Source organism: Rhinopithecus bieti, unplaced genomic scaffold, assembly GCF_001698545.2.
Source record: "Rhinopithecus bieti isolate Rb0 unplaced genomic scaffold, ASM169854v2 scaffold_6876, whole genome shotgun sequence".
NCBI classification, from domain to species: domain Eukaryota; kingdom Metazoa; phylum Chordata; class Mammalia; order Primates; family Cercopithecidae; genus Rhinopithecus; species Rhinopithecus bieti.
This window is the reverse complement of record NW_016805229.1, coordinates 1,364,250-1,390,131: the sequence shown is the minus strand read 5'-3', so window position 1 is coordinate 1,390,131 and position 25,882 is coordinate 1,364,250. Positions and strand designations below refer to the sequence as shown.

Sequence of the window (25,882 nt, the reverse complement as noted above, 5' to 3'; positions counted from 1 at the left end):
TAAAAAAAAAAGAACCAGAAATGTTTCAAACAAATCATAAACACTCCAGTCCTCTTTGCCAGTGATTGCTTTAGGGGTTCGCTTATGACCAAGTTTCCCCCTGATTTAAAAAAAAAAAAAAAAAAAAAAAAGAAACAGGAAAAGAACCTTACCCTCCACTTCCTTCATGCTTTTGGATATTATCACATGAAAATATGATATCTGGAACTATGGCTACCACTTTGTGACCATGAGGAAGAAGCTGAGAAAAATCCTAAGAAAGTCAACCCTGAAATCAGCCACTAGGCTTCCTGTTATATGAGGCAATTAACTCCTACTGGTTAAGCCACTTTAGTTAGGTGTTATCTTACTTGCAACCATATACCCCAAATGATAGGAACACTGAGGTCTGTGATGCTCAACTTCCCAAAGATGTATACGAACCATTTTGTAAATACTCTTCCATCAAGGGAGACCACAAAGAATGCGTGTGTTTGTGTGTTTAATACAAAGACAGATACCTAACTCCAGGAGCCGTCACTTTACAACCAGAGATTACATCTCCAAGATTGTCCTTACAAGGCTCCACCTGCTGGTCGTTGGAGGTAATGGCAGGCCCTGCCTAGAGGCGCCAAGGTTCTGGTCCTACCTGTGGAGTCCGGCTGTCAGAAAGTTGGGGCACTTATACCCGAGCCTCTACCTTGGGGGCGGGGTCGTGGCATCTCTCATGCACACCTGGATTCCTGCCTCAAGAACTTCCAGAACTGGGCTCCTCTCAACTCCCAGCTCAAACCCCTGGGTTCCCACCTGTTGGTGCCCTTTTAGAGGGGGTGTGAGTTTTGGGGTTTCTTGTACCCTTTGCCTGACCTGGTACGTTTGTTTCTATTAACTGCCTGCTCCCTCTGTTTGACATGGGGGTGGCTATTTCAGGGGCTCCAAAGTGTTCCAAATAGAAGCTGAGAAGACCTGGGTGCAGTGGCTCACGCCTATAATCCCAGAACTTTGGGAGGCTGAAGAGGGAGGATCGCCTGAGGCCAGGAGTTCGAAACCAATCAGGATAGCCAGATCGTGTCATTTCAAAACAAAAAAAAAAATCTTTTTAAAATTAGCTTGACATGGCAGTCCACGCTTATAGTCCCAGCTACTTGGGAGGCTGAGGCAGGAGAATCGCTTGAGCCCAGGAGGCGGAGGTTGCAGGGAGCCAACATCTCACCACTGCACTTCAGCTTGGTGAGAAAGTGAGACTCTGTCTCAAAATAATAAAATAATAGTAAAATAGTAACATATACACATAAAGGTAGCAGGCACAAGTCTTAAGTTTGGAAAAACCAGCATTAACAATCTTCACAAGAAGCTACAAGATAGAGACTATCACCCCTTTTGACAGATGAGGAAACTGAGGCTGAAGAGGAAAAGATATTTACCCACAGTCCCACAGGGGTTGAGGAATGGGTAGGTGGCAACACAGACCATGCTGGCTCAGACCCAGAGCTGTTCCCCACCCTCTTCCCATCCTTTGCAGACGGCTGGTCCGGCAGGGCCCTTGGGCAGTGGGCCCCAGAGCTGGAGCTGGAGCAGGCCCATGCCCGTATTTGCCCAAGCTCTCCGCTCTCCCTCACCCTCCCAGGCTGCAAACACAGATGTTCCTTTTGCTTTTTCCCTTTTTCAGCCACAGGACTCCTGGTCCCTCGCACCGACTGCCAAACTCCACATTCTTGGCAAGAACTGCAGACAAGCAGGACAGGAGGGGCTCCCTGGAGCTGGCCCCGTGCAGCCCTCGCTGGGTTCACTCACCTTGAAGCATGCTCCTGTAGGCCGTGTCTGCGATGGCGTAGATGTGAGGCGGCATCTCGTGCCTCTTCTTGCCCTTGTACATGTCGACGATCTTCTCCGAGTAGATGGGCAGGTGTTTATAGGGGTTGACCACCACGCAGAAGAGGCCAGAGTATGTCTGCAGACAGAGAACCCAGGTTACTTCCAGACCTCCTCCAGGAAGACAGATCTCACAGAAGCACTCAATACTCTCATTTGAGAGATGGGGAAACTGGAGCTTGGGGTCTTAGTAGGAAACCCTGGGCCTCTCTGGTATTCCAGGTATGGGGGAAGAGGAGAAAGGGCAAGAGTGGGTTTCCAGGCTGCCTATGTTATATTTTGCAACTGTAGGGGGGTTTGTGTTTGTTTTGAGATGAGGTCTCACTCTGTCACCTAGGCTGGAGTACAGTGGTGTGAACATGACTCACTGCAGCCTTGATTTTTCTGGACTCAGGTGATCCTCCTACCTCAGCCTCCCGAGTAGCCAGGACTACAGGCAGGTGCCACCAGGCCTGGCTGATGTTTGTATTTTTTGTAGAGACGTGGGTTTCACTGTGTTGCCCAGGCTGGTCTCAAATTCCTGGGCTCAAGCAATTCTCCCATTTCAGCCTCCCAAAGTGCTGGGATTATAGGTGTGAGCCATTGCACCTGCCCAAACTGTGGAGTTTTGAAGACCTCCGGGTTCAAATCTCAGTTCCACTCCCCCGAACTGTCACTTTACCTCCCTGGACCTCACTGGCTTAAATGACAGCCACCATTCATTGAACACTTACTATGTGTCGGGCACCAAACTAAGCACTACATAGGATCTGTTTTTGGTCGATTAAATGCTCAATCATATGAAATGTTCATCATTTAACAGGTGGCACAGAAAGTGAACAGCACACTTAAGATATTAACTCAGGAACATTTAATAAAGAGACTGTTTACAGATATGTGTGCAGAATTAAAGAAACCCAACCAGTGATGGGAGCAGTTAAGTCTGAAGAGCAAGAACAGAAGAGAATGTTGTTTACTTTTTTTTTTTTTTTTTTTTTTTTTGAGACAGCGTCTTGCTCTGTCGCCCAGGCTGCAGTGTACTGGGGTGATCTTGGCTCACTACAACCTTGAGTTTCTGGGCTTAAGTGATCCTCTCGCCTCAGCCTCCCAAGTAAGTGGTATCACAGGTGTGCACAACCATGCCCAGGTAATTTTATTTTATTTTTTGTAGAAACAGGGTTTCACCATATTGCCCAGACTGGTCTCGAACTCCTAAGCTCAGGCGATGCGCCCATCTCAGCCTCCCAAAGTGCTGGGATTACAGGCGGGAGCCACTGCACCCAGCCAGAGAGGGAATGCCGTTAACTGAACATTGGAGACATAGAAAGTCACACAGCCCTAAAAAGGGGTTGTCTGGAGGGAGCTGCAGCCATTCAGAAACACACCTGCCAAAACCATGTTCCAGGAGGGAGGGAGGAAAAGGTAATAATCCTCCAACCTCTCTCTTCTCCCACCACCCTCTGATCTCTTTCTGGGACCTCCCAATGTCCATATCTAAGAAGAAACTGCAGTGACCCAGTCTCTAGAAGATGGAAGAGGCATCTCTTTATGGAGTCTTTTTTTTTTTTTTTTTTTGAGACAGAGTCTCACTCTGTCACCCAGGCTGGAGTACAGTGGCACAATCTCCGCTCACTGCAACCTCTGCCTCCCGGGTTCACGTGATTCTCCTGCTTCAGCCTCCCGAGTAGCTGGGAGTACAGGTGCCCACCACCACGCCTGGCTAATTTTTTTGTATTTTTAGTAGAGACGGGGTTTCACTGCGTGAGCCGGGATGGTCTCGATCTCCTGACCTCATGATCCACCCGCCTCAGCTTCCCAAAGTGCTGGGATTACAGGTGTGAGCCACCGTGCCCAGCCACTTTATGGAATCTTCACAACTACTCAGTAACAGTGATTTCCCCACTGCCCGTTTGACAGAAGGGCAAAGTGAGGTGTGGTGAGGTTGCCACCAGATTACACAGCTGGAGGGAAGTTGGGAACTAGAACTCCTGTTTACCCCAGAGTGCCTGCTCCTGACCATTAATACCTTCCCCATCTGTAAAACAGAGATAAACACAGCCGTGCCTAAAAAGGATCAAACCACTGACACTAGCTCTCCGATGTGGATGAAGCTTGAAAATACGCCTAGTGAAAGAAGCCAGGCACGGAAGGTCATGTACTATATTATCTCATTTATGTGAAGCGTCTAGAGTAGGCAAAGCCATGGAGACAGAAATCAGACTCGTGGTTCCCAGGGGCTGGAGAGAGGGGGGAAGTGAGGAGTAACTGCTCATGGGCACGGGGTTTCCTTTGGGGGCTACAAAAATGCTCTGGAGCCAAGTGTAGTGGCTCATGCCTGTAATCCCAGCACTTTGCGAGGCCAAGGTGGGAGGACTGCTTCAGGCTAAGAGTTTGAGACCAGCCCAGGCAACAACAGCCAGACTTCATCTCTACAAAATATATATATATGGCCGGCCATGGTGGTGAGCACCTGTAGTTCCAGCTACTTGGGAGGCTGAGTCAGGAGGATTGCTTGATCCCAGGAGCTCAAGGTTATAGTGAGCTATGATTGTACCATTGCACTCTAGCCCCTGGTGACACAGCAAGACCCTGTCTTGAAATTGATAGCTGTACAACACTGTGAATGCGCTTAATGGCACTGTTTTCTTTAAAACGTTTAAAATGGTAAATTTTATGTTATATGCACTTTACCGTTTTAAAAAATAGCAGTCCTGTCCTGCCGGGTGAATAGGAGCATCTGAAAATAATCAGATCAGGGAAGGGGGAGTCATGCCATGCTGTATGTGGTGAGACAGTATCGTCATGATTTTTCCTTACTGGATACTAGATTTTCCCATGGTTGAGGTCACAGTTCAGGAGACAGGCTTCAACCCGTCTCACAGGAACTGCTTTCCCCAAACGATAAACATCAGTACTGCCCCAGACTCTGACAGCCATAAAGCATATCCTCTTCCCTGTAAGCGACTTAGGGAGAACCAGAGATCCATCTCTCAGTTACAACTAGGGTGAATCAAGCAACAGAGAGTTAAGTGACTTGACTTAAGTCACCAAAGAAGATCCTGGCAGCACCAAGCCCAGCCTGGCCCACCCCCCAGGTATGAGCATGGTCCATTATGCTATCCAGCCTAGGCCCATCCGACAGAAACAGAAACTATTGATCGTTCATTCGTTTGTTCGTTCGTTCATTCATGCATTCATTCATTCATTCATTCATTCATTCATTCTGTCCCAGATGCCACGCAAAAGGTGCTGGGACTATATTAGAACATAAAAAAAACACAGGGTCCCTGCCCTCAAGGGGCTTTTAGTCAAGGGCTGGAGCCAATTAGAGAGTGGGAAAGTCTGGCCGGGTGCGGTGGCTCACACCTGTAATCCCAGCACTTTGGGAGGTCAAGGCAGGAAGATTACTTGAACCAGAAAGACCAGCCTGGGCAACACAGTGAGACCCCATCTCTATAAGAAATTTAAAAATTAGCTGGGCATGGTAGCACTTGCCTGTAGTCCCAGCCACTTGGGAGGCTGAGGTGGGAGGTTTGCTGAAGGCTGGGAGGTTGAGGTTGCAGTAAGCCATGATTGTGCCACGCGCTTCAGCCTGGGTGACATGGTTAGACCATTGCTTTCTTCTCAAAAGAAAGGAAGAAAGAAATGAAGGAAGGAAGGAAAGAAGGAAGGAAGGAAAGGAAGGAAGGAAGGAAGGGAGGGAGGGAGGGAGGGAGGAAGGAGAGGAAGGAAAGGAAGGAAAGGAAGGAAGGAAGGGAAGGAAAGAAGGGAGGGAGGGACGGAGGAAGGGAGGGGAGAAAGAAAGAACAAGAGAGAGAGAGAGAGACAGAGACAGAGAGAGAGAGAGAGGAAGAAAGAAAAAGAGAGAGTGGGAAGGTCCTTCCAGGGCTCAGTCTGCTAAGGGACAATGGTATGTAGTGTCTGGGGGTGCCGCAGGGGAATGATATTCTTCAAAGGTACAGGATAGCTGGGTGCAGTGGTTCACACCTATAATCCCAACATTTTGGGAGGCCAAGGAAGGCAGATTGCTCACACTCAGGAATTCAAGACCAACGTAGGCAACACAGCGAGACCCCATCTCTACCAAAAATACAACAAATTAGCAGGGCATGGTGGCGCACGCTTGTAGTCCTAGCTACTCGGCAGGCTGAGGCAGGAGAATCACTTGAACCTGGGAGGTGGAGGTTGTAGTGAGCCGAGATGGTGCCATTGCACTCCAGCCTGGGTGACGGAGGGAGACTCCGTCTCAAAAAAAAAAAAAAAAAAAAAAAGAAACAGGATTGATGGAGACAGAGGTTCTCACCATCCCCTTAAAGGAACATAAATGAGTCAACATATGCCTGTCTAAATAGTCATCAACCATTTACTGAGCACCTACTATATACCACGCCTGTGTCAGAGGCTGGATACAAAGAAATCAATGATACCTCCTGTCCTTAAAGAACTTAGATCAGAGTGGGAGACAAGTACATTAAAACACGTCATAAGAACAGAGAATGATAGGAACAAGGAAGGGAAGGCCTTAACCCACACTGGGGGTGGTGAGGGACACCTCCAGGTGGGGAGGTGTTCCCTGCGCTGAGTCTTAAAGGACAAGGTGTTAACCAGCTTAGGACAAGACAAAGCAGGGACATGGGCAGAAAAACCGGACATGGGGGCCGTGGGGCTGAACTATAAGCAGCTTGGTAGCAGCAGCTCCACTGGACCCAAATGGAAAAGCAGAGCAAGGAGGAAAGGTAAGCGGGGCCCAGGCGCCACATCCAGCCTGGTGGGGCTAGGAGTGGGGGACTGCCTGCCTGGACACCCCTCTTCCCCATTCCGTCACCCAGGACCCTCCCGCCCATCCTGCAAACACCAGTTGCAAATACCTTGAGGCCGGAGAACCCCTTCTTTCTCCAGTCCCAGCACAGGCCTCGGTATAGAATAGGTGCTAACTAAATGCTCGTTAAATGCATACCAGGGGAATAAATTAATGATACAGCTTCTTGAGAGCAGGGACAGCCTGACTTCACCTCTGTGACCTGGGGACCTTGCACTGTAGCAGTAGGTACTCAGGGGACCGCACTGAGCCAGGCCAGGGGCTATGTCCTGTTCATTGGTGTCCCCAGTCCCCAGGACAAGCCTCCCAAAGAGCAAGTGCCCAGTCCGTGGTCATCTGGACAAAGGTCAACACAGCCCCACCCTCCTTCAGGTCTTGACTCCATCTCCAGCTCCTCTGGGGCCATGCCCACTGCCACGCCCCTTTTGAATGTAGGTATCATTTACAGCCCAACCCGTCCTCAAGTCCTTGACTTGGAGGCAGTAAAGGGCAGTGGTTGAGGGCTCAGAACTGGGTATGGGGTACTTGAATTTGAACCTTCACTCTGCTATTTCTTAGTTGTGTGACCCTGGGCAAGTCCCTTAACCTCTCTGAGTCTTACTTATCCTATCTACAAACCAGGGAGGCATACTAACAAGCCCTTCATAGGTGTGCTGCGAGATAATGCTTGAAAAGCGTTTAGCATGGCGGCTGGTATGTAGTAGGTGCTCAATCAATGTTATTTAGTGACTCTTACTGTGCTCCCTTCATTTCATGACAGAGAAAGTCTTACCACCTTAGAGCCTTCAATATGCTGTTCCGTCCATCTGGTACGCTTTTCCCTCATCTTCCCACAGCTGTTTCCCTCTCCTCTTTTAGAGCTCTGCCTAAATGTCACCTCCTGGACTGTGACACGCACATTACTGTATCTCCTGCACCCTGCACAGTGCCAGGCACGGGGTAGAAACTCAGTCAGCTGTAATCCGAGTACTTCGGGAGGCCAAGGAGGTCAGATCACTTGAGGTCAGGAGTTCGAGACCAGCCTGGCCAACATGGCAAAATACTGTCTCTACTAAAAATACAAAAATTAGCCAGGCGTGATAGCGGGGCCCTGTGATCCCAGCTATTGGGGAGGCTGAGGTAGGAGAATCACTTGAACCCAGGAGGTGGAGGTTACAGTGAGCCGAGATCATGGTGCTGCACTCCAGCCTGGGCAGCAGAGGGAGGGAGGGAAGGAGGAAAGGAGGGAGGGAAATAAATTTTTAAGAAGAAGGAAGAGGCCGGGCATGGTGGCTCACACCTTTAATACCAGCACTTTGAGAAGTGGAGGATGTCAGATCACTTGAGGTCAGGAGTTTGAGACCAGCCTGGCTAACATGGCAAAACCCCGTCTTTACTAAAAATACAAAAATTAGCTGGGTGTGGTGGTGCATGCCTGTCATTCCAGCTACTCAGGAGGCTGAGGCAGGAGAGTCACCTGAACCAAGGAGGCAGAGGTTATGTGAGGTGAGATCATGCCACCACACTCCAGCCTGGGTGACAGAGTGAGACTGTCTCAAAGAAAAAAAAAAAAAAAAAGAATAAAAGAATTTTAAAAGAAGAAAGGACCACACTGTCTTTTCAACTCCATCACCAACTTCTGAAAGAGGAATATATAACTTTCATCCTCTTTGTTTGGGACATCTCTCCCAGTGCCATGCGCAGAGCAAGCACTTAATCCATACTTCCAGGTAGATCTGAACCTCTGCTGAGTTCTGCAAAAGCTTTCCAAGCCAGCCAGGGTATGACAATGGAGTGGAAGGGAAGACTGGGGCAGGCAGCTGGCATATCTCATGCAGGGCTAGTGAAGACCATGTGGCAGGCAGCTGCATATCTCATCGCAGGGCTATGAAGACTGGGGCAGGCAGCTGCAAATCTCGTGCAGGGCTGTAGGGCTTCGCATCTGGCTGCTTCGCTCCCACATTGTTCAGCACCCCTCCCTCACCCTCGACCCAGCGACATCCCGAGTTGCCGATGCTGCTTCCTGGGCCTCTCTGGCCCGTAAGCTCCAGCTGGTAAGTTCAGAGGGTTCAACCTGCCCGTCTCCTGCTCGTCCCAGCCGGCATCTCATGGGCCCTGTGCCACGCAGCAGGTCCCAGCTGCAGGCCAGGATTGTCCTCTTGTGCGTATTAGGACAGCGGCTCAGTTTCTTCCCTGACACTCTTATAGTGGGTCAGCCTCCACAGAGCCTGAGCAGGGTGGCTCCAGGGCCATGCGGCAGAAATGAGGAGGCAGGGAGGGAAGGGAGGCAAAGGAACCAACTGACTTTCAAACACACAGGGGCTGGCGGGCGCAGCGGCTTCCACGCTGTAATCCTGGCACTTTGGGAGGCAAGGTGGGTGGATCACCTGAGGTCAGGAGTGTCGAGACCAGCCTGGGCCAAACAGCAGTGAAGCTCATCTCTACTAAAAATACCAAAATTAGGGCAAGGCGTGGTGGCACGCACCTATAGTCCCAGCTACTGGGGAGACTGAGGCAAGAGAATTGCTTGAACTCAGGTGGCAGAGGTTGCAGTGAGCTGAGATTGTGCCACTGCACTCCAGCCTGGGCAATAGAGCGAGACTCGGTCTCAAAAAAAAGACACACAGGCCTGGGCAGAGTGTTGGCTTTGCCTTATCACTTACCTGACTTGTGCATACAGACCTACCTCTGAGCTTCCTCAATAAAGTGATGGATAATCACACCTTCTTTATGACGCTCCAGTGCAATATCACGGCTTTCTAAATACCCAACCTAGAGACAGACACAGTCCACCAAGCATGTTCTTGTGCTGCAGCCTTGCTTTTAAGAGCAAAAAGACTAGAAACAACCTAAATATCTGCCAATAGCAGATAGGCTTAATCATTATGGTTCATCCCTATAGCAGAAGACTGTGCAGTGGCCCTCTCTCTACTACCATGAATGAATGGCCAAAGATTGAGATACACAACAGCCATGGCCTATGCTGCCATTTTGGAGGGGTGCAGGAGGGGCTCTCTGTGTGGCTGCATGTGTATAAAACATCACTGGAGGCTGGATGGAGCAGCTCACACCTGTAATTGCAGCACTTTGAGAGGCTGAGGCGAGTGGATCACTTGAGGTCAGGAATTCAAGACCAGCCTGGCTAACATGGGCAAAAACCCATCTTTACAAAAAATACAAAAATCAGCCAGGTGTGGTGGCACACACCTGTAATCCCAGCTACTCGGGAGGCTGGGGCAGGAGGATTGCTTGAATCCAGAAGGCATAGGTTGCAAGAGCCGAGATCGTGCCATTGCACTCCAGCCCGGGTGACAGAGTGAGACTTCATCAGAAAAAAAGTAATAGGCTGGGCACAGTGGTTTAAGCCTTTAATCCCAGCACTTCGGGAGGCCGAGGAGGGTGGATCACCTGAGATTAGGAGGTCGAGAACAGCCTGGCCAACATGGCAAAACCCCGTCTCTTCTAAAAATACAAAAACTAGCTGGGCGAGGTAGCACACACCTGTAGTCCCAGTTACTTGGGAGGCTGAGGGAGGAGAATTGCTTGAATCTGGGAGGGGGCTGTTGCAGTGAGCCAAGATCATGCCACTGCACTCCAGTCTGGGTGACAGAGTGAGACTCCAGCTTGAAAAATAATATAAATAAATAAATAACATCACTGGAGGGCTACATATGTAACCAGCAACCACACCGCCTCTAAGAAGGGGAACTGGAAGGGCGAGGAATAGGAACGAAGGGGGAAGTTCTGTATTCCCTTGTACACTATTTTATTTCATATTTGCATGTCTTACCTAGTCAAAAAGTCTGACTAGATAGTTATGAACAAACAGAAAAAACTATAAGGTAGGGTTAAAGTGGAAAAAATCAAACTGCAAAACACAGAAGGAGTGACTTTTTCTTATGTTTGTTGTATGTGTGTGTACATACATGAACCTGTGAATCATGTTTGCCTCCAGGGAAGAGGGCTGCTTTTTGCAATCCATACTTATTTTTAAATATTCTCCTGTGGTCTTTGCATAGATTATCCTTGTATTACTGGAGGAGGTTCTTTGAAGCAATAATGACTTGAAAGATCAGAAGGCCGGGTGCAGTGGCTCATGCCTAAAATCCCAGCGCGATGGGAGGCGGAGGCGGGAGGATCATCTGAGGTCAGGAGTTCAAGACCAACTTGACCAACATGGTGAAACCCCTTCTCTACTAAAAATGCAAAAATTAGCATGGTGGCGGGTGCCTGTAATCCCAGCTACTGGGAGGCTGAGGCAGGAGGATCGCTTGAACCCAGGAGATGAAAGGTGCAGTGAGGCAAGATCGCACCACTGCACTCCAGCCTGGGTGACAGAACGAGACTCCATCTAAAAAAAAAAAAAACCACAAGGGCTAATTCCTGGGGCTTAACAAAGGTCACCTTGCAGTTATAGTGTCTTTCTATCCTCCAGGGACCAGAGCAATGGCTGGCACCCAGGAGGCCTCTGCTCAGTCTGCTTGCTCCTTGTGTCCCTGGGTAGACACTGCTTCCAGAGTAGGCTAAGGTTGCTGGGCCAGGTCTCTAAGGTGGAAAAATGGTCACCTGCTCAAGTTTGGAAGGAGGGCTTCTCCTGACCCCCTGGGCATTCCAGAAGCAGGATCAGAACTGGAAAAATGTCCTTTGGGGTTCATGGGTCGGGGATGTGGGCTTGGAGTTCCAATAAGCAGGGAGACCCATCCACCTTGGCTCTGAATCATGATTTTCCCAACCCCAGAGGTCTGGTATAGGGTGGAGGGTCCCACTGTCTACAGAGACAAAGCAGGTAAGGCATGAGTGAAGCAGGGTGTGTGGGAGTGAACAAAAGAGGTGCCATGGTCAACGGCTACCAGGGCCTGGGAGATGACAGGGAGTGGTGGGGTCTGCGGAAAAGCAGAGAGCACAAAGCCCATCTCACAGAGACTGCTACCTTGCACCCTGCATTCTGGAGTGTCAGGTCCTCTGCTTTTTCAAGCAGTACCAGAAACAAATTTCTTTCGTTTTTTGATGTATTAACTCAATTTAAAAAAAAAATCACGCCTCTGTGTTAGCAGGTTGTAATCATTAGCCTAGCACCTAGTAGGTGCTTAAGGAATCATAATAAAAGGTTCAATTCCTTCTTGCTGTGCACTTAAAACTTGTCTACCTCAAAGCTAACGAGGCCTCTGGCACTGTCCCTACCGGCTCCAGTCCACGACCATCACCTCCTGCTCTAAGCCTATCACCCCAAAAGCCCTTTGCATGGGTAGTCACCCTGTCCCTAGACTCACACAGACCTTGTCTGAATCCCAGCTCTGCCCACTTTCCAGTTATGGGACTGAGCACATCTAAGCCTCAACATCCTCATCTTTTTTTTTGTTTGTTTGAGTCTCACTCTGTCATCCAGGCTGGAGTGCAGTGGAGCAATCTCATGCCTGTAATCCTAACATTTTGGGAGGCCGAAGTAGGTGGATCGCTTGAGCTCAGGAGTTCGAGATCAGTTTGGGCAATACAGTGGGACCCCATCTCTACCAGAAACACAAAAAAATTAGCAGGGCATGGTGCTATGTGCCTGTAGACCCAGCTACTCAGAAGACTGAAGTAGGATGATCTCTTGAGTCCCAGTAGGCAGAGGTTGCAGTGAGCCGAGTTCATGCCACTGTATTCCAGCCTGGGCAACAGAGTAAGACCACATCTCAAAAGAAAGAAAAAGAAAAAAGAAAGAAAAAAACCCAAGAAAGAAAGAAAGAGAGAGAGAGAGAGAGAGAGAGAGAGAGAGGAGAAACCAAGAAAAGAAAGAAGAAAGAAAGAAAGAAAGAAAGAAAGAAGAAAGAAAGAAAGAAAGAAAGAAGAAAGAAAGAAGAAAGAAGAAAGAGGGAGGGAGGGAGGGAGGGAGGAGGGAAAAAAAGAAAGAAAGAAAGAAAGAAAGAAAGAAGAAAGAAGAAAGGAAGAAAAAGAAAGAAAGAAAGAAAGAAAGAAAAGGAAAGAAGAAGGAAGGAAGGAAGGAAGGAAGGAAGGAAGGAAGGAAGAGAAGGAAGGAAGGAAAAAAGAATCAGGCCGGGTGCAGGTGGCTCAAAGCCCTGTAACCAGCACTTGGAGGGCGAGACGGGTGATCACAAGGTCAGAGAGAGTCGAGACCATCCTGGCTAACACAGTGAAACCCCCGTCTCTACTAAAAATACAAAAACTAGGCCGGGCGAGGTGGCGGCGCCTGTAGTCCCCAGCTAACTCAGGAGGCTGAGGCAGGGAGAAATGGTAACAACGCCGGGAGGCGGAGCTTGCAGTGGAGCTGAGACTGCACTGCACTGCCAGCCCGGGCGAGCAGAGCGAGACTCCAACCTCCAAAAAAAAAAAAAAAAAAAAAAAAAAAAAATAGAATTCAAGCAGATGGAACTCAGCCAAAAGACAGCATTCAGAAGACCAAGGGGCCCTTAGTTCCAGGCATCAAAGCTGTGCTCCCCTCCAGGTATGCCACAAATGGTCTTCAGCAGTTTAGGTAGATTGGACATTGCTGAGCCCAGAACCTGCATCTCTAAGATAAGGAGGCAAGCTCCTCTGGCTTCTATAGACTCTTCTAGATCCAAGAGGACAAGAGGTCTGCCAGAACCTTCTCAAAGGCCCATCGTTTGAGGCGAGCCTTGCGGAATGGAGGAGAAAAGTTCATCTTCATCACAGAGGGCAAAGTCATGCATGCCAGACCACAGACCTGGCATCACTTCACCACCCGCCTATTAACAAGAGTCATGCATGCTGCTATTATGGGCTGCAAGAGTAACTCACTGTGCTCCCCCACCCCAACCCCTTTCCTTCTTTATCTTCTCCGTCATGGACAACGGTTTCTATTAAGCAATTAAATTGACCAGAAAGGAACAAGAGAAGAACGGGGCCATCATCACAAGGCTGAAAGGATTTTAATCTAATCTGTCTAGAGAAGCACAGCAGGAATTTGAAGCTTTGATTCATTTATTTTTAATCTGCTGTCAGAAGATATTTTGAGTCTCAGGACCTTCATACGCCCCTTAGTATGTTTTTTTCTGATTTCTATTTGAGGACAGCAGGTGAGATGAATACATAGGCCTGTCCTGAAACCCCCTAGAGGGAGATGATATGTCTTAGATGGAAGACCTGGGCCCCAAAGAGTCCAATTTTCCCTCTAGTTCCCTACAGACGGGCCTCTTTAGAAACATCCAATATACTGACTGGGCACGGTGGCTCAGGCCTGCGATCCCAGCACTTTGGGAGGCTGAGACAAGTGGATCAACTGAGGTCAGGAGTTGGAGACCAGCCTGGCCAACATGGTGAAACCCGTCTCTACTAAAAATACAGAAATCAGCCTGGCGTGGTGGCACATCCCCGCAATCCCAGCTACTCGGGAGGCTGAGGCAGGAGAATCACTTGAACCCGGGAGGCGGAGGTTGCAGTGAACCAAGATCGCTCCACTGCACTCCAGCTGGAGGAGCAAGAGTGAAGTTCCATCAAGAAAGAAAGCAAGAAAAACAAAGAAAAAGAAAGAGAAGGAAGGAAAAGAAGGGAAGAAAGAGAAAATGTCTAACATACCAACATCCCCAGATCAATAATATTTCCATACAAACAGTGCCACAGACAAGAGACGTCCCCTACTTAAGAAGGTAAAGATACACTTACAGCACTGCACCTCAGCTTCCTCCTCTAAAAGGGGCAAACATTTTCAACTCGGTGGATGCCGTGTTAAATAAAATAAAACATGTCAAGGTACAGCACTTGGGTTGGAGAACATATTCAATAGTTATGGCTGGGCACAGTGGCTCCCACCCGTAATCCCGGCACCGTGAAAAGTCAAGGCAGGAGATGGCTTGAAGCTAGGAGTTCGAGACCCGCCTGGGCGATCTCGTGAGATCCCAGTCTCTAGAATTTTTTTTTTTTTTTAATTAGCCAGGTGTGGTGGTGCACGCCTGTGGTCCACAGCAACTCAGGAGGCTGAGATGAGAGGATCGCTTGAACCCAGGACTTGGAAGCTGTAGTGAGTTATGATGGAACCACTGCACTCCAGCCTGGATGATGGAGTAAGCCCCCATCTCAAAAAAAAAAAAAAAAAAAAAAAAAAAAGTCATGAGTTGCTCAGTTGCTCACTCTTACCATTTGACTCTTTAAAAAGCCACTGTAACCCCTTCTGAAATGCCTATAAGAACAGTGGAAATATGGCCTATCCCCATGACATATTCTATACTACTCCTTAAAAGGGGTACCTTTGGGGCTGCCTGAGATACATCACACAAGTCAACACTGAGCATTTCCAAACGGAAAAAAGAGCAAGTCACTGAACTGTGTGCCCAATAGGCTTTAAATATGTAAACATATACCAGGCTCACAAAGAGACAACGCACAGCATCTCTGGTTAAGGACCAATTTTTCCGCTTTGTGTTCACTATGCTTTCTGAATTCTCCAAGTGTTCCATAGTGAACGTGTCTTAGTCTCCTAATTAGGAAAAAAATGTGCAGGACATTTTTAGAGATGACAAGGGGCTTTTTGTAATTTTCACTTGGCAAAATGTACAGACCAGGACCAAAGGGACAGAAGGATGCCAAGGGATGGAAGAACATCATCTTACTAGTAAAATCAAAAGTGATCATGACCACAGCCAAAAGCAATCTAATAACACTTAACATTTTCAGTGCCTACACTTAACATGCAGCAGGAAGTGTGTTAAGTGTTTTCTCTTTAGAGTAACCCGCTCCATGAGGCTGGTACTATTTTTTTTTTTAAAAAACAGACAAGGTCTGGCTCTGTCACCCAGGCCAGAATGCAGTGGCACAATCACAGCTCACTGCAGCCTTGAACTTCTGGGCTCAAGTGATCCTCCTGCCTCAGCCTCCCTGAGTAGCTGGGATTATGGGTACGCACCACTGCGCCTGGCTAGTTTCTTTTTGCAGAGATGGGGTCTTGTTGTGTTGCCCAGGCTGGTCTCAAACTCCTGGGCTCAAGTGATCCACTTGTCTCAGCTTCCCAAAGTGCTGGGATTACAGGCATGAGCCACTATGCCCGGCTCCCAAGAGGCTGGTACTATTCTTGCATCCATTTTACAGAAAAGGAAACAAAGCTTCAGAGGCATGAAGTAACCTGCTCAAGGGTGAGCAAAGCCCTTTCAGAGAGAAGAGATTGACATAGGCTGGGTTGGGTAACCTCTGTGCACCGGTCTGGCGTCATGGGGATATCAATATCCTTCTTGTTCTAGAAAGCTGATCCAATCCCACAATGGACCCATGCCCCACAGCGTCACACTCCAAGCCCCAATCATCTAGTCCAGGCAGTCCAACAGAACCTTCTATGATAATGGGAACATTCTGCACTGATGCTACGCAGTACACCCACCACTAGCCACAGGTGGCTATTGACTACTTGACCCAGGGCCAATACAACAAAAGAAATAAATTTGTTATTTTTTATTTTCTTTTATTTATGTATTTATTGAGAGATGAAATTTCATTATTGTCGCCCAGGCTGGAGTACAATAACGCGATCTTGGCTCACTGCAACCTCCGTCTCCCAGGTTCAAGCGATTCTCCTGCCTCAGCCTCCCAAGAAGCCAGGATAACAGGCGCATACCACCATGCCTGGCTAATTTTTGTATTTTTAGTAGAGACGGGGTTTTACTATGTTGGCCAGGCTGGTCTAGGACTCCTGACCTCAGGTGATCCACCCACCTTGGCCTCCCAAAGTGCTGAGATTACAGGTGCGAACCCATTTACCCAGCCAATAAATTTTTTAATTTTTTTTTTTTTTTGAGATGGAGTTTCGCTCTTATTGCCCAGGCTGGAGTGCAATGGCACAATCTTGGCTCACTGCAACCTCTGCCTCCTGGATTTAAGTAATTCTCCTGCCACAGCCTCCCAAGTAGCTGGGATTACAGGTGTGCACAACCATACCCGGCTAATTTTGGTATTTTTAGTAGAGACGGGGTTTCATCAAGTTGGCCAGGCTGGTCTCGAACTCCTGACCTCAAGTGATCTACCCGCCTTGGCCTCCCAGAGTGCTGGGATTACAGGCATAAGCCACCATACCTGGTCTAATGTTTCTTTTAATTAATTTAAATCTAAATTTGGTTAGCCACGAGTGGCCAGTGGCTACCATATTGTGCCATCTCTAGTCCACTCTGATCTGCAAGTCTACCTGAAAGAGTCCTAGGATCAATCTGAACATTCCCCTCTGTGACAAGGAAGGCCTCCCTAAAACCTAGCCACATCCTCATGTCTCCTACCCACCTGGCTGCCAAGACAAACCGGCCTTTCCAAAGCAGTTATGAGCTCTTTACTTTCAAGAGGAAAGAAGGACAGAACGATGCCAAGGAAATCTGTTGAGAGTTTGTCGTATGTCTTGGCACTTGGCATATGTAATAACATGGGATTGTCACACCCCCTGTCTGTAATGAGGGTGATTATTCCCATTTTACTGATAGGAAAACCGAGGCTTCAACAGGCGAAATAACCTGTTCAAGGGCTGAGCTATGAAGCTACTTTGGAATGATGCCGCCTCATCTTGTAATCTCCCTTGATCAAACTGTCAGCCTCCCAACACATTTCTTTTTTTTTTTTTATCCTTGAGACAGAGTCTTATTCTGTCACCCAGGCTGCAGTGCAATAAAACAATCTCACTGCAACCTCCACCTCCTGGGTTCAAGCAATTCTTCTGCCCCAGCCTCCCCAGTAGCTGAGATTACAGGTGCACACCACCATGCTCGGCTACTTTTTGTATTTTTAGTAGAGACAGGGTTTCACCATGTTGGCCAGTGTGGTTTCGAACTTCTGACCTCTGGTGATCTGCCCACCTCGGCCTCCCAAAGTGCTGGGATTACAGGCATGAGCCATTGCACTCGGCCCTCCCAACACATTTCTAATGCCTGCTTTCCTTATGAGGCCAGCAGTAGGTACCTGACTGCCAGCAATACTCACATATATTAGCCCTGAGAAGTACCGCTCCCTCAGGTTGTGTAGCACGGAAGCTTCATTGAGGCACGTCAGCTCCGCCATGTCCTCCACCTTGGAGAACTTGGGTGGGTTCATCTTCTGGATGTCATCTTTCCCAACCGTGACCTTCTTGCCGTTCTCCACCAGCTCCACAACCACCTCATCCCCCTTCTCCTCCTTGATGCTGGCTGCCTCGAAGCCCTGCTTCTCCGAGGGGACCCAGACGAGTCTCTTGGCGGCCCAGTCAGCCTGGGCCACTGGGCTGTTGATGAAATTTTTGTCCACAAAGAGGAACTTCTCATCGTCACTGAGTTGGCCCTTCTGTGCCATGGTGCCTTGTTGGTCCCCTGTGGAATAAGGTAACAGGGTCAGAATCAGACCACAACTAAGCCCTGAAGACAGATCAGCCACTCACCTTGCCCTGCCTAGGAACTCGGTTTGCAGAGACATCCCACCAAGTACAAAGACCTGAAGTATTGTGTACGTGGTCAGAGAACAGAGACCACCCAAAGGCCCTTCAAAAAGGGATGTGTGTCATCGCCTAGAATACCAAAAGTCAAACAACCCAAACGTCCATCAACATAGAGCTGGATACATAAGCCATACTATTTCCATACCGTAAAATACTACCCAGTGGTTAAGAGGCAGGAAGTAGGGCTGGGCAAGGTGGCTCACACTTGTAATCCCAATACTGTGGGAGGCCAAGGCAGGCGAATCACTTGAGGCCAGGAGTTCAGGACCAACATGGCCAACATGGTGAAACCCTGTCTCTAATGAAAATACAAAAATTAGCCAGGTGTGGTGGCATGCACCTGTAATCCCAGCCACTTGGAAGCTGAGGCAGAATTGCTCGAACCCGGGAGGCAGAGGTTGCAGCGAGCCAAGAGAGTGCCACTACACTCCAGCGTGGGGGACAGAGCGAGATTCCATCTCAAAAAAAAAAAAGAAGCAGGAAGTATGTCTACATGTGCTGATATGGGAAGATGGTCAAGTCTAACTGCTCACTGCAAAATAAGAGTCCTCAAATGATAAAACATAGAATTACCCACATCGCTTGAGCCCAGGAGTTGGAGAACAGCCTGGGCAACATGACAAAACCCTGTCTCTACAAAAAATACAAAAAATTAGCCAGGCATGGTAGCGCACACCTGTAGTCCCAGCTACTTGGGAGGCTGAGGTGGGAGAATCACCTGAGCCTGGGAAGTCAAGATTGCAGTGAACCAAGATCAAGCCACTGCACTCCAGCCTGGGTGACAGAGTGAGACTATGTCTTAAAAACAAACAAACAAACAAACAAACAATCAAATGTATATAATTGGAATACGACTCAGTAAAAGGAAAGAAATGATGCAATAAAATAAATGAATCTCAAAAGCATCATGCTTAGTGAAAGAAATCAGAAAGGCCACATGCTGTAGGTATTCCTTCAATATGAAAAGCTATTTGGCTGGTGCAAAAGTAAGTGTGGTTATTGTGATTGAAAGTAATGGCAGCTGGGTACCGTGGCTCACACCTGTAATCTCAGCACCTTGGGAGGCCGAGTTGGGTGGATCACCTGAGGTCAGGAGTTCAAGGCCAGCCTGGGCAACATGGTGAGACCCACCCCCACCCCCGTCTTTACTAAAAATACAAATATTAATGGGGATGTGGTGGCACACACCTGTAGTCCCAGCTACTTAGGAGGCTGAGGCGAAAGGATTGCTTGAACCCAGGAGGTGGAGGCTGCAGTGAGCTGAGATCACCCCACTGTACTCCAGCCTGGGCGACAGAATGAGACTCCGTCTAAAAAAAAAAAAAAGTTATGGCAAAATAGAAAAATGCCTACCTATGGTAACAGGCAATCAAGAGTTGCCAGTGGAGGCCATGCACGGTGGCTCACACCTGTAATTGCAGCACTTCGGGAGGCCAAGGCGGGGGAATCACTTGAGGTCAGGAGTTTGAAACCGGTCTGGCCAATGTGATAAAACCCCATCTCTACTAAAAATACAGAACTTAACTGGGCATGGTGGTGCACACCTGTAATTCTACTTACTCGAAAAGCTGAGGCAGGAGAATCGCTTGAACCCGGGAGGCAGAGGCTGCAGCAAGCCGAGACTGCACCACTGCACTCCAGCCTGGGTGACAGAGTGACACTCTGTCTCAAACAAATAATAAAAAAAAAGAGTTGCTAGTGGTGAGGAAAGGAACTGATTGGTAAGAGGCACAAAAGAAGTATAAAAGAGATGAGAGGCCCCACCTTTCGGGGTGGTAAAAGCATTCGCCGTGGTTATGGTGGTGCTTACAAGACTGTATACATTTGTGAAAACTCATTAAGAATGTTCTGTATCCTAGGATGACTAAAGTGAACAATAAAATATGACATAGTTTCCAAGAGCTAGAAGGACATTGAATGTTCCCAATACAAAGAGATAGATGTCATCACATAGGAAGTAGTAAAGTAAATAAAAGAAATGGTAACTGCTTGAGATGACGGATGTGCTAGTTATCCTGATCTTATGTCCCCATACATTATATGTATTAATATCAAAACACTACTAAGAGCTGGACTCAGTGGCTCATACCTGTAATCCCAGCACTTTGGGAAGCTGAGACAGGAGGATCCCTTGAGGCCAGGAGTTCAAGACCAACCTGGGCAATATAAGAAGACCCCGTGTCTGTACAAAAAATTAAAAATTAGCCGGACATGGTGGCACATGCCTATAGTTCCAGCTACTCAGGAGGCTAGGATAGGAAGATGGCCCGAGTCCAGGAGGTCAAGGCTGCAGTGAACCGTAATCATGCCACTGCTACTCGGGAGGCTGAGGCAGGAGAATGGCGTAAACCCGGGAGGTGGAGCTTGCAGTGAGCTGAGATCTGGCCACTGCACTCCAGCCCAGGCGACAGAGCGAGACTCTGCCACAAAAAAAAAAAAAAAAAATCATTACGGACCCCGTGAACATGTATGATCATTTGTCAATTAAGAAATAAATTTTTTAAGCTGAAAAAACTCATTCAAGCTATACACTTAAAAAAAATTTAAGTGAATTTAAGTTGGTGAATTTTACTTTATATAGATTATGCCTCAATAAAGCTGATTAAAATATTTGTCATAAAATATTTGTCTTCATTTTATATGCTTGTGTGTACATTTCTAAAAGTCTAGAAAATTGCATATCAAAATATTATACTAGGGTTCTAGCTGGTCAAATATGAGACAGTTTGAATATCAATAAGAAAAATAATTGTATGTCCATCACCCCAATACCCCAAAAGGGGTTGAAAGACAAATATGTTTAAATCCATGTGTTCAAAATGATTTTTGTTGTTGTTGTTGTTGTTTGAGATGGAGTCTTGCTCTCTTGTCTACACAGGAATGCAGTGGTGCAATCTTGGCTCACTGCAACCTCTGCCTCTTGGGTTCAAGTGATTCTCCTGCCTCAGCCTCCTGAGTAGCTGGGATTACAGGCACGCACCACCACACCCAGCTAATTTTTGCATTTTTAGTAGAGACAGGGCCTCACCAAGGTGGCCAGGCTGGTCTCAAACTCCTGACCTCAAGTGATCCACCAGCCTCAGCCTCTCAAAGTGCTGGGATTGCAGGCATGAGCCACTGCACCCAGCCCCAAATGCATTATTTTTTAAATGGGTACAGAAAGTGGGGTGGAAATGTGAAAATCTTGATTCTGCCTTTTCTATACGAATTGTTCCTTAGGGTAACTAAATTGAGAAGGAGAAATCTCTCTTGATGGAAAATTAGGTTATTAGATGTCCTCTCTACATGGAAAGCCCATTGATGGTAGATTCACGTTATCTATCCTGTTACCCAGATGTGTTTATGAGAAGAGGGACAGAGACAACTCGCTCAATAGGCCTGTCCAGCCCCCTGTTCCTGACTCTCTGACCACAGCTGCAGGCGCTGTCCTGGAAACACTGACTCACAGCCCCTTTCACCTCTTGCTGCTGGGCTCCAAAGAACTGAGTTGCTGGCTAAGTGAGGACATATGGCCACCAGGATCTATGTGCGGTTGACATCCCTCCTTCAGGAGGGAATTCACAGCTCCTTTCAATTCACTGATAATCCCCACGCTTGGGCCCCAAATCCCACAGAGACAGAATAAAGACCCATGTCCCACTACTGGATCCCTAGAGTTGAGGAGCCAACTCCTGAAACCCAACCTTTTGGGTGATGCAGATTTTGCAAGACACAATGGGAGTGGCAGATATTCCAACACCTATTTTTTTTTTATTTCAGGGCTGACAGTAATAATTAAAAAACTAATTGAAAAAACCTGCAGCTGGTGCAGTGGCTCCTGTAATCCCAGCACTTTGGGAGGCTGAGGCAGGTGGATCACCTGAGGTCAGGAGTTCGAGACCAGCCTGGCCAACATGGTGAAACCCCCATCTCTACTAAAAACACAGAAAGTAGCCGGGCATGGTGGCACATGCCTGTAATCCCAGCTACTCGGGAAGCTGAGGCAGGAGAATCACTTGAACCCAGGAGGCAGAGGTTGCAGTGAGTCAAGATTGTGCCATTGTGCTCCAGCCTGGGCAGTAAGAGTGAAACTCGGTCTCAAAAACACAAACCTGGAAGCTGATTTGCTCAGAGGAGATTTTCTGCTGGGAGACCTGATATAGTAGCCGATGAAAAAAAGTGGTGGCCAGGAATGGTAGCTCACACCTGTAATCCTAGCACTTTGTGGGGGCTGAGGTAGGAGGACTGCTTGGGGTCCAGAGTTTGAGACCAGCCTGTCCAACATGGTGAAACCTGCTTTACTAAAAACACAAAAATATTAGCTAGGCATCGTGGCAGGGACCTACAATCCCAGCTACTGGGGAGGCTGAGGCATGAGAATCGCTTGAATCCGAGAGGCAGAGGTTGCAGTGAGCTGAGATCGCGCCACTGCACTTTGGCCCAGGCAACAAAGAAGACTTAAAAAAAAAAATTGTAAGAAAAGAAAAAAAAAAAAAGCAGAGAAACGAGGAAATCCCATCTAAATCTGAATAATCACTTCAGATATCCAGAAAGAGAAATACAGATCTGGTAGACAACATGCATTGTCCTAGGTTTAACAAAAAAGCCTTCCTGCATTTTAACATCATTGTCGCATTTGACTTAGCTCATAGTAAGACCAACAGTGTCCTGCCCCTGACTCCACTTACCCTATCTTAAAAAAGACTCCCTTCTACATGGAAGAATTCCAGCAAATACATGGAGAACAATAAAACTAGGATGTAACTGTTTGTAAACTCTAATAAAATAGTAGGTCTCAAGCCGGGCACGGTGGCTCACACCTATAATCCCAGCACTGTGAGAGGCCCAGGCGGGCAGACCACCTGAGGTCAAGAGTTTGAGGCCAGCCTGGGCAACATGGCAAAACTCTGTCTCTACTAAAAAATACAAAAATTAGCCAGGCATAGTGGCGTGCACCTGTAATTCCAGCTACTCAGGAAGCTGAGGCAGGAGAATTACTTGAACCCCAAAAGTGGAGGTTGCAATGAGCTGAGATAATTCCTCTTGTACTCCAGCCTGGACAACAGAGCAAGACTTTGCAAAGAAAGAAAGAAAGAGAGAGAGAGAGAGGGGTGGGGAGGGAAGAAGGAAGGAAGGAAGGGAGGGAGGGAGGGAGGGAGGGAAGAAGGGAGAAAGGGAGAAAGGAAGGAAGACCGGAAAGAAGACAGAAAGGAAGATAGGAAGGCAGACAGGCAGGCAGGCAGGCTGGCTCTTGGCAAGGGCTACCTGTAATTGCTAAAACCGTTAGGCCAAAGGGGCTCACATTTCCTGGTGCATTAGCTTCTGAGTCAGTAGGACTGGGATGAGGCCCAAGAATATGCATTTCTAACCAGCTTCTGGGTGATAATGATGATGCTGGTCTAGGGTCCCCACCATAAGACTGACTATATCAGATGAAGAGCTGCTGTGGAATTTTATAAGGGATGGGTCCGCCTGACATCACCTAAATCTACTAATTAACCCTAACATCACAAAAAGAGAGAACTGACTAGACATTATAAACATTACATGCCTGCAGGTGGGACACCACAGGAAGTGCCATTACCACTAAAGACATATTCTTGCTAAAAAGAAACGGGGATGGAGATGCGGGATGCAGGTGATGAAGCCTCCAGATCTAACGCCTGTCTATGGAAAATGCAAGGCACAGGAGAGCATGTTAAAGAATGCAATAAAATCCCAAAGGTGAGAGACTGCGCTCTGTCACCCAGCTAGAGTGCAATGGCAGGATCTTGGCTCACTGCAATCTCTACCTCCTAGGTTCAAGCGACTCTCCTGCCTCAGTCTCCTGAGTAGCTGGGATTACAGGCGCACACCACCATGCCTGGCTAATTTTTGTATTTTTAGTAGAGACAGGGTTTCACCATATAGTCCAGGCTGGTCTCAAACTCGTGACCTCAGGTGATCTGCCCACCTCAGCCTCTCAAAGTGCTGAGATTACAGGTGTGAGCCACCACTCTTGGCCAGGACTCTGTTTCTTTAACAAATAAATACAAACAAAAATGAGAGGAACCTATAGATTAAAAAATAATTGAAAGAAAAGAGGCTGGCAGTAGTTCACATGTATAATCCCGTATTTTGGGAAGCCAAAGCAGGAGGATTGCTTGAGCCCAGGAGTTTAAGACCAGACTGGGCATTATAGCAAGATCCCATCCCTTAAAAAAGAAAAATCAGCCAGGCGTGATGATGCATGCTTGTAGTCCCAGCTACTAGGAGGTTGAGGCATGAAGGTTGCTTGAGCCCAGCAGTTTGAGGCTGTAGTGAGCTATGATGACATCACTGCACTCCAGCCTGGGTGACAGGGTGAGACCCTGTCTCAAAAAAAAAAAAAAAAAGAAAAGAAAAAAAAGAAAAGCCACAGAGAATGAGAACATTTCGTAAATATAGGGCATTCTCATTAGCCTAAAAGATCTTTCTGAGCCTTTAAATAAATTGCAATTTCATTGGTGCTGGCAAAATTGGATTGGTTGCCTCATCTTGAGAGGTAAGATAACTTGCAGTCGTGAAAAGACACCCAGACTTTGCAGTCAGATGCGAATTCAAAGGTGACTCTGTCACTGCAGAATGCATGCTTCTGGGCGACTCACGTAGATTTCTGAGACTCAAACTTACCATGTGTTAATACTGGGGGCCTAATGGGTGCCCTACAGAGCTGCCATGGGGTTTAGATGAAACTCTCTACACCAAGCTTGTCTAACCTGCAGCCCACAGGCTGCACGTGGCCCAGGATGGTGTTGAATGCGGCCCGATACAAATTCACAAACTTTCTTAAAACAGTATGAGATTTTTTTTGCGATTTTTTTTTTTTTTTTTTTTTTTAGCTCATCAGCTATCATTAGTGTTAGCGTATTTTATGTGCGGTCCAAAACAATTCTTCTTTTTCCAGTGCGGCCCAGGGAAGCCAAAAGATAGGACACCCCTGGTCTACACCAAGTACCTTCTGTTTCTACACCCTTTCCCACTTCCTATGACTCTAAGCCACTTCTCTCATTCCTAACCAAGAGCATTTACTACTGTTGGATGTTTTAATTATGTTTATTTCTGGACAGCCATAGTCACAGAAGTGGCTCCATACGATACTTTAATAGTGTTCCTTTAATAGTATAACCAAGGTTAGTGTAAACAGGCAGCAAAATAGAAAATGCAACAAAGTATTCAATAATTCCTTGCTAATCTCTTGGTTCTTAAGATGTTGCAGCAGATTGTGTGTGTGTGTGTGTGTGTGTGTGAGAGAGAGAGAGAGAGAGAGAGAGAGAGAGAGACTGGAGGACGCATAAGAGAAATGGGAGGATGTAAAGATGAAATAAGATTGACCACAAGTAGGCCAGCTGTGATCACTCACACCTGTAATCCCAGAACTTTGGGAGGCCAAGGTGAGTGGATCACTTGAGTTCAGGAGTCTGAGACCAGCTTGGCTAACATGGTGAAACCTTGTCTCTACTAGAAATACAAAAATTAAAAATTATCCAGGAGTGTGGGCCTGTAGCCCCAGTTACTCGGGAGGCTGAGTCAGGAGAATCACTTGAACCTGGGAGGTGGAGGTTGCAGTGAGCCGAGATCATACCACTGCACTCCAGCCTTGGTGACAGAGTCAGACTCCATTTAAAAAAAAAAAAAAAAAAACAGAAATGTCAGAGCCGGGACCTGAACCTGCGTCTCATTCTGGAGTCTGTGTGGTTCTGCCTTTCACATAAGGTGGGTGGCCTTGTCAGATGCCCATAAAGGAATCCATCCTTTAAGACACCTGGCGCAGTGCCTGACACATTACAAACACCCAAACTAGGACTCGAATCAGGTGAAGTAAACTACAGCTTCACACCACAAAAAAGGACGTCTCACAACAC

At 47.6% G+C, this 25,882-nt stretch overlaps 1 protein-coding gene across 6 annotated transcripts in view; it reads right to left on the bottom strand.

Annotated features, from left to right (window-relative positions):
- MYH11 (myosin heavy chain 11) overlaps nt 1-25,882 on the bottom strand; it is a 164,281-nt gene that overhangs the window by 127,415 nt on the left and 10,984 nt on the right. For 4 of the 6 annotated variants that reach the window (XM_017871716.1, XM_017871719.1, XM_017871720.1 and 1 more), the window contains exons 2-3: nt 17,534-17,895; nt 1,774-1,930 (exon numbers count right to left, since the gene is read on the bottom strand). In XM_017871716.1, coding sequence (XP_017727205.1) covers nt 1,774-1,930; nt 17,534-17,878 — 502 coding nt within the window. In that variant the 5' untranslated portion in view covers nt 17,879-17,895. Of the gene's footprint in view, nt 1-1,773; nt 1,931-17,533; nt 17,896-19,208; nt 19,247-25,882 lie in introns of those variants that run through there. The other 2 variants (XM_017871717.1, XM_017871718.1) reach the window with 2 other exon arrangements.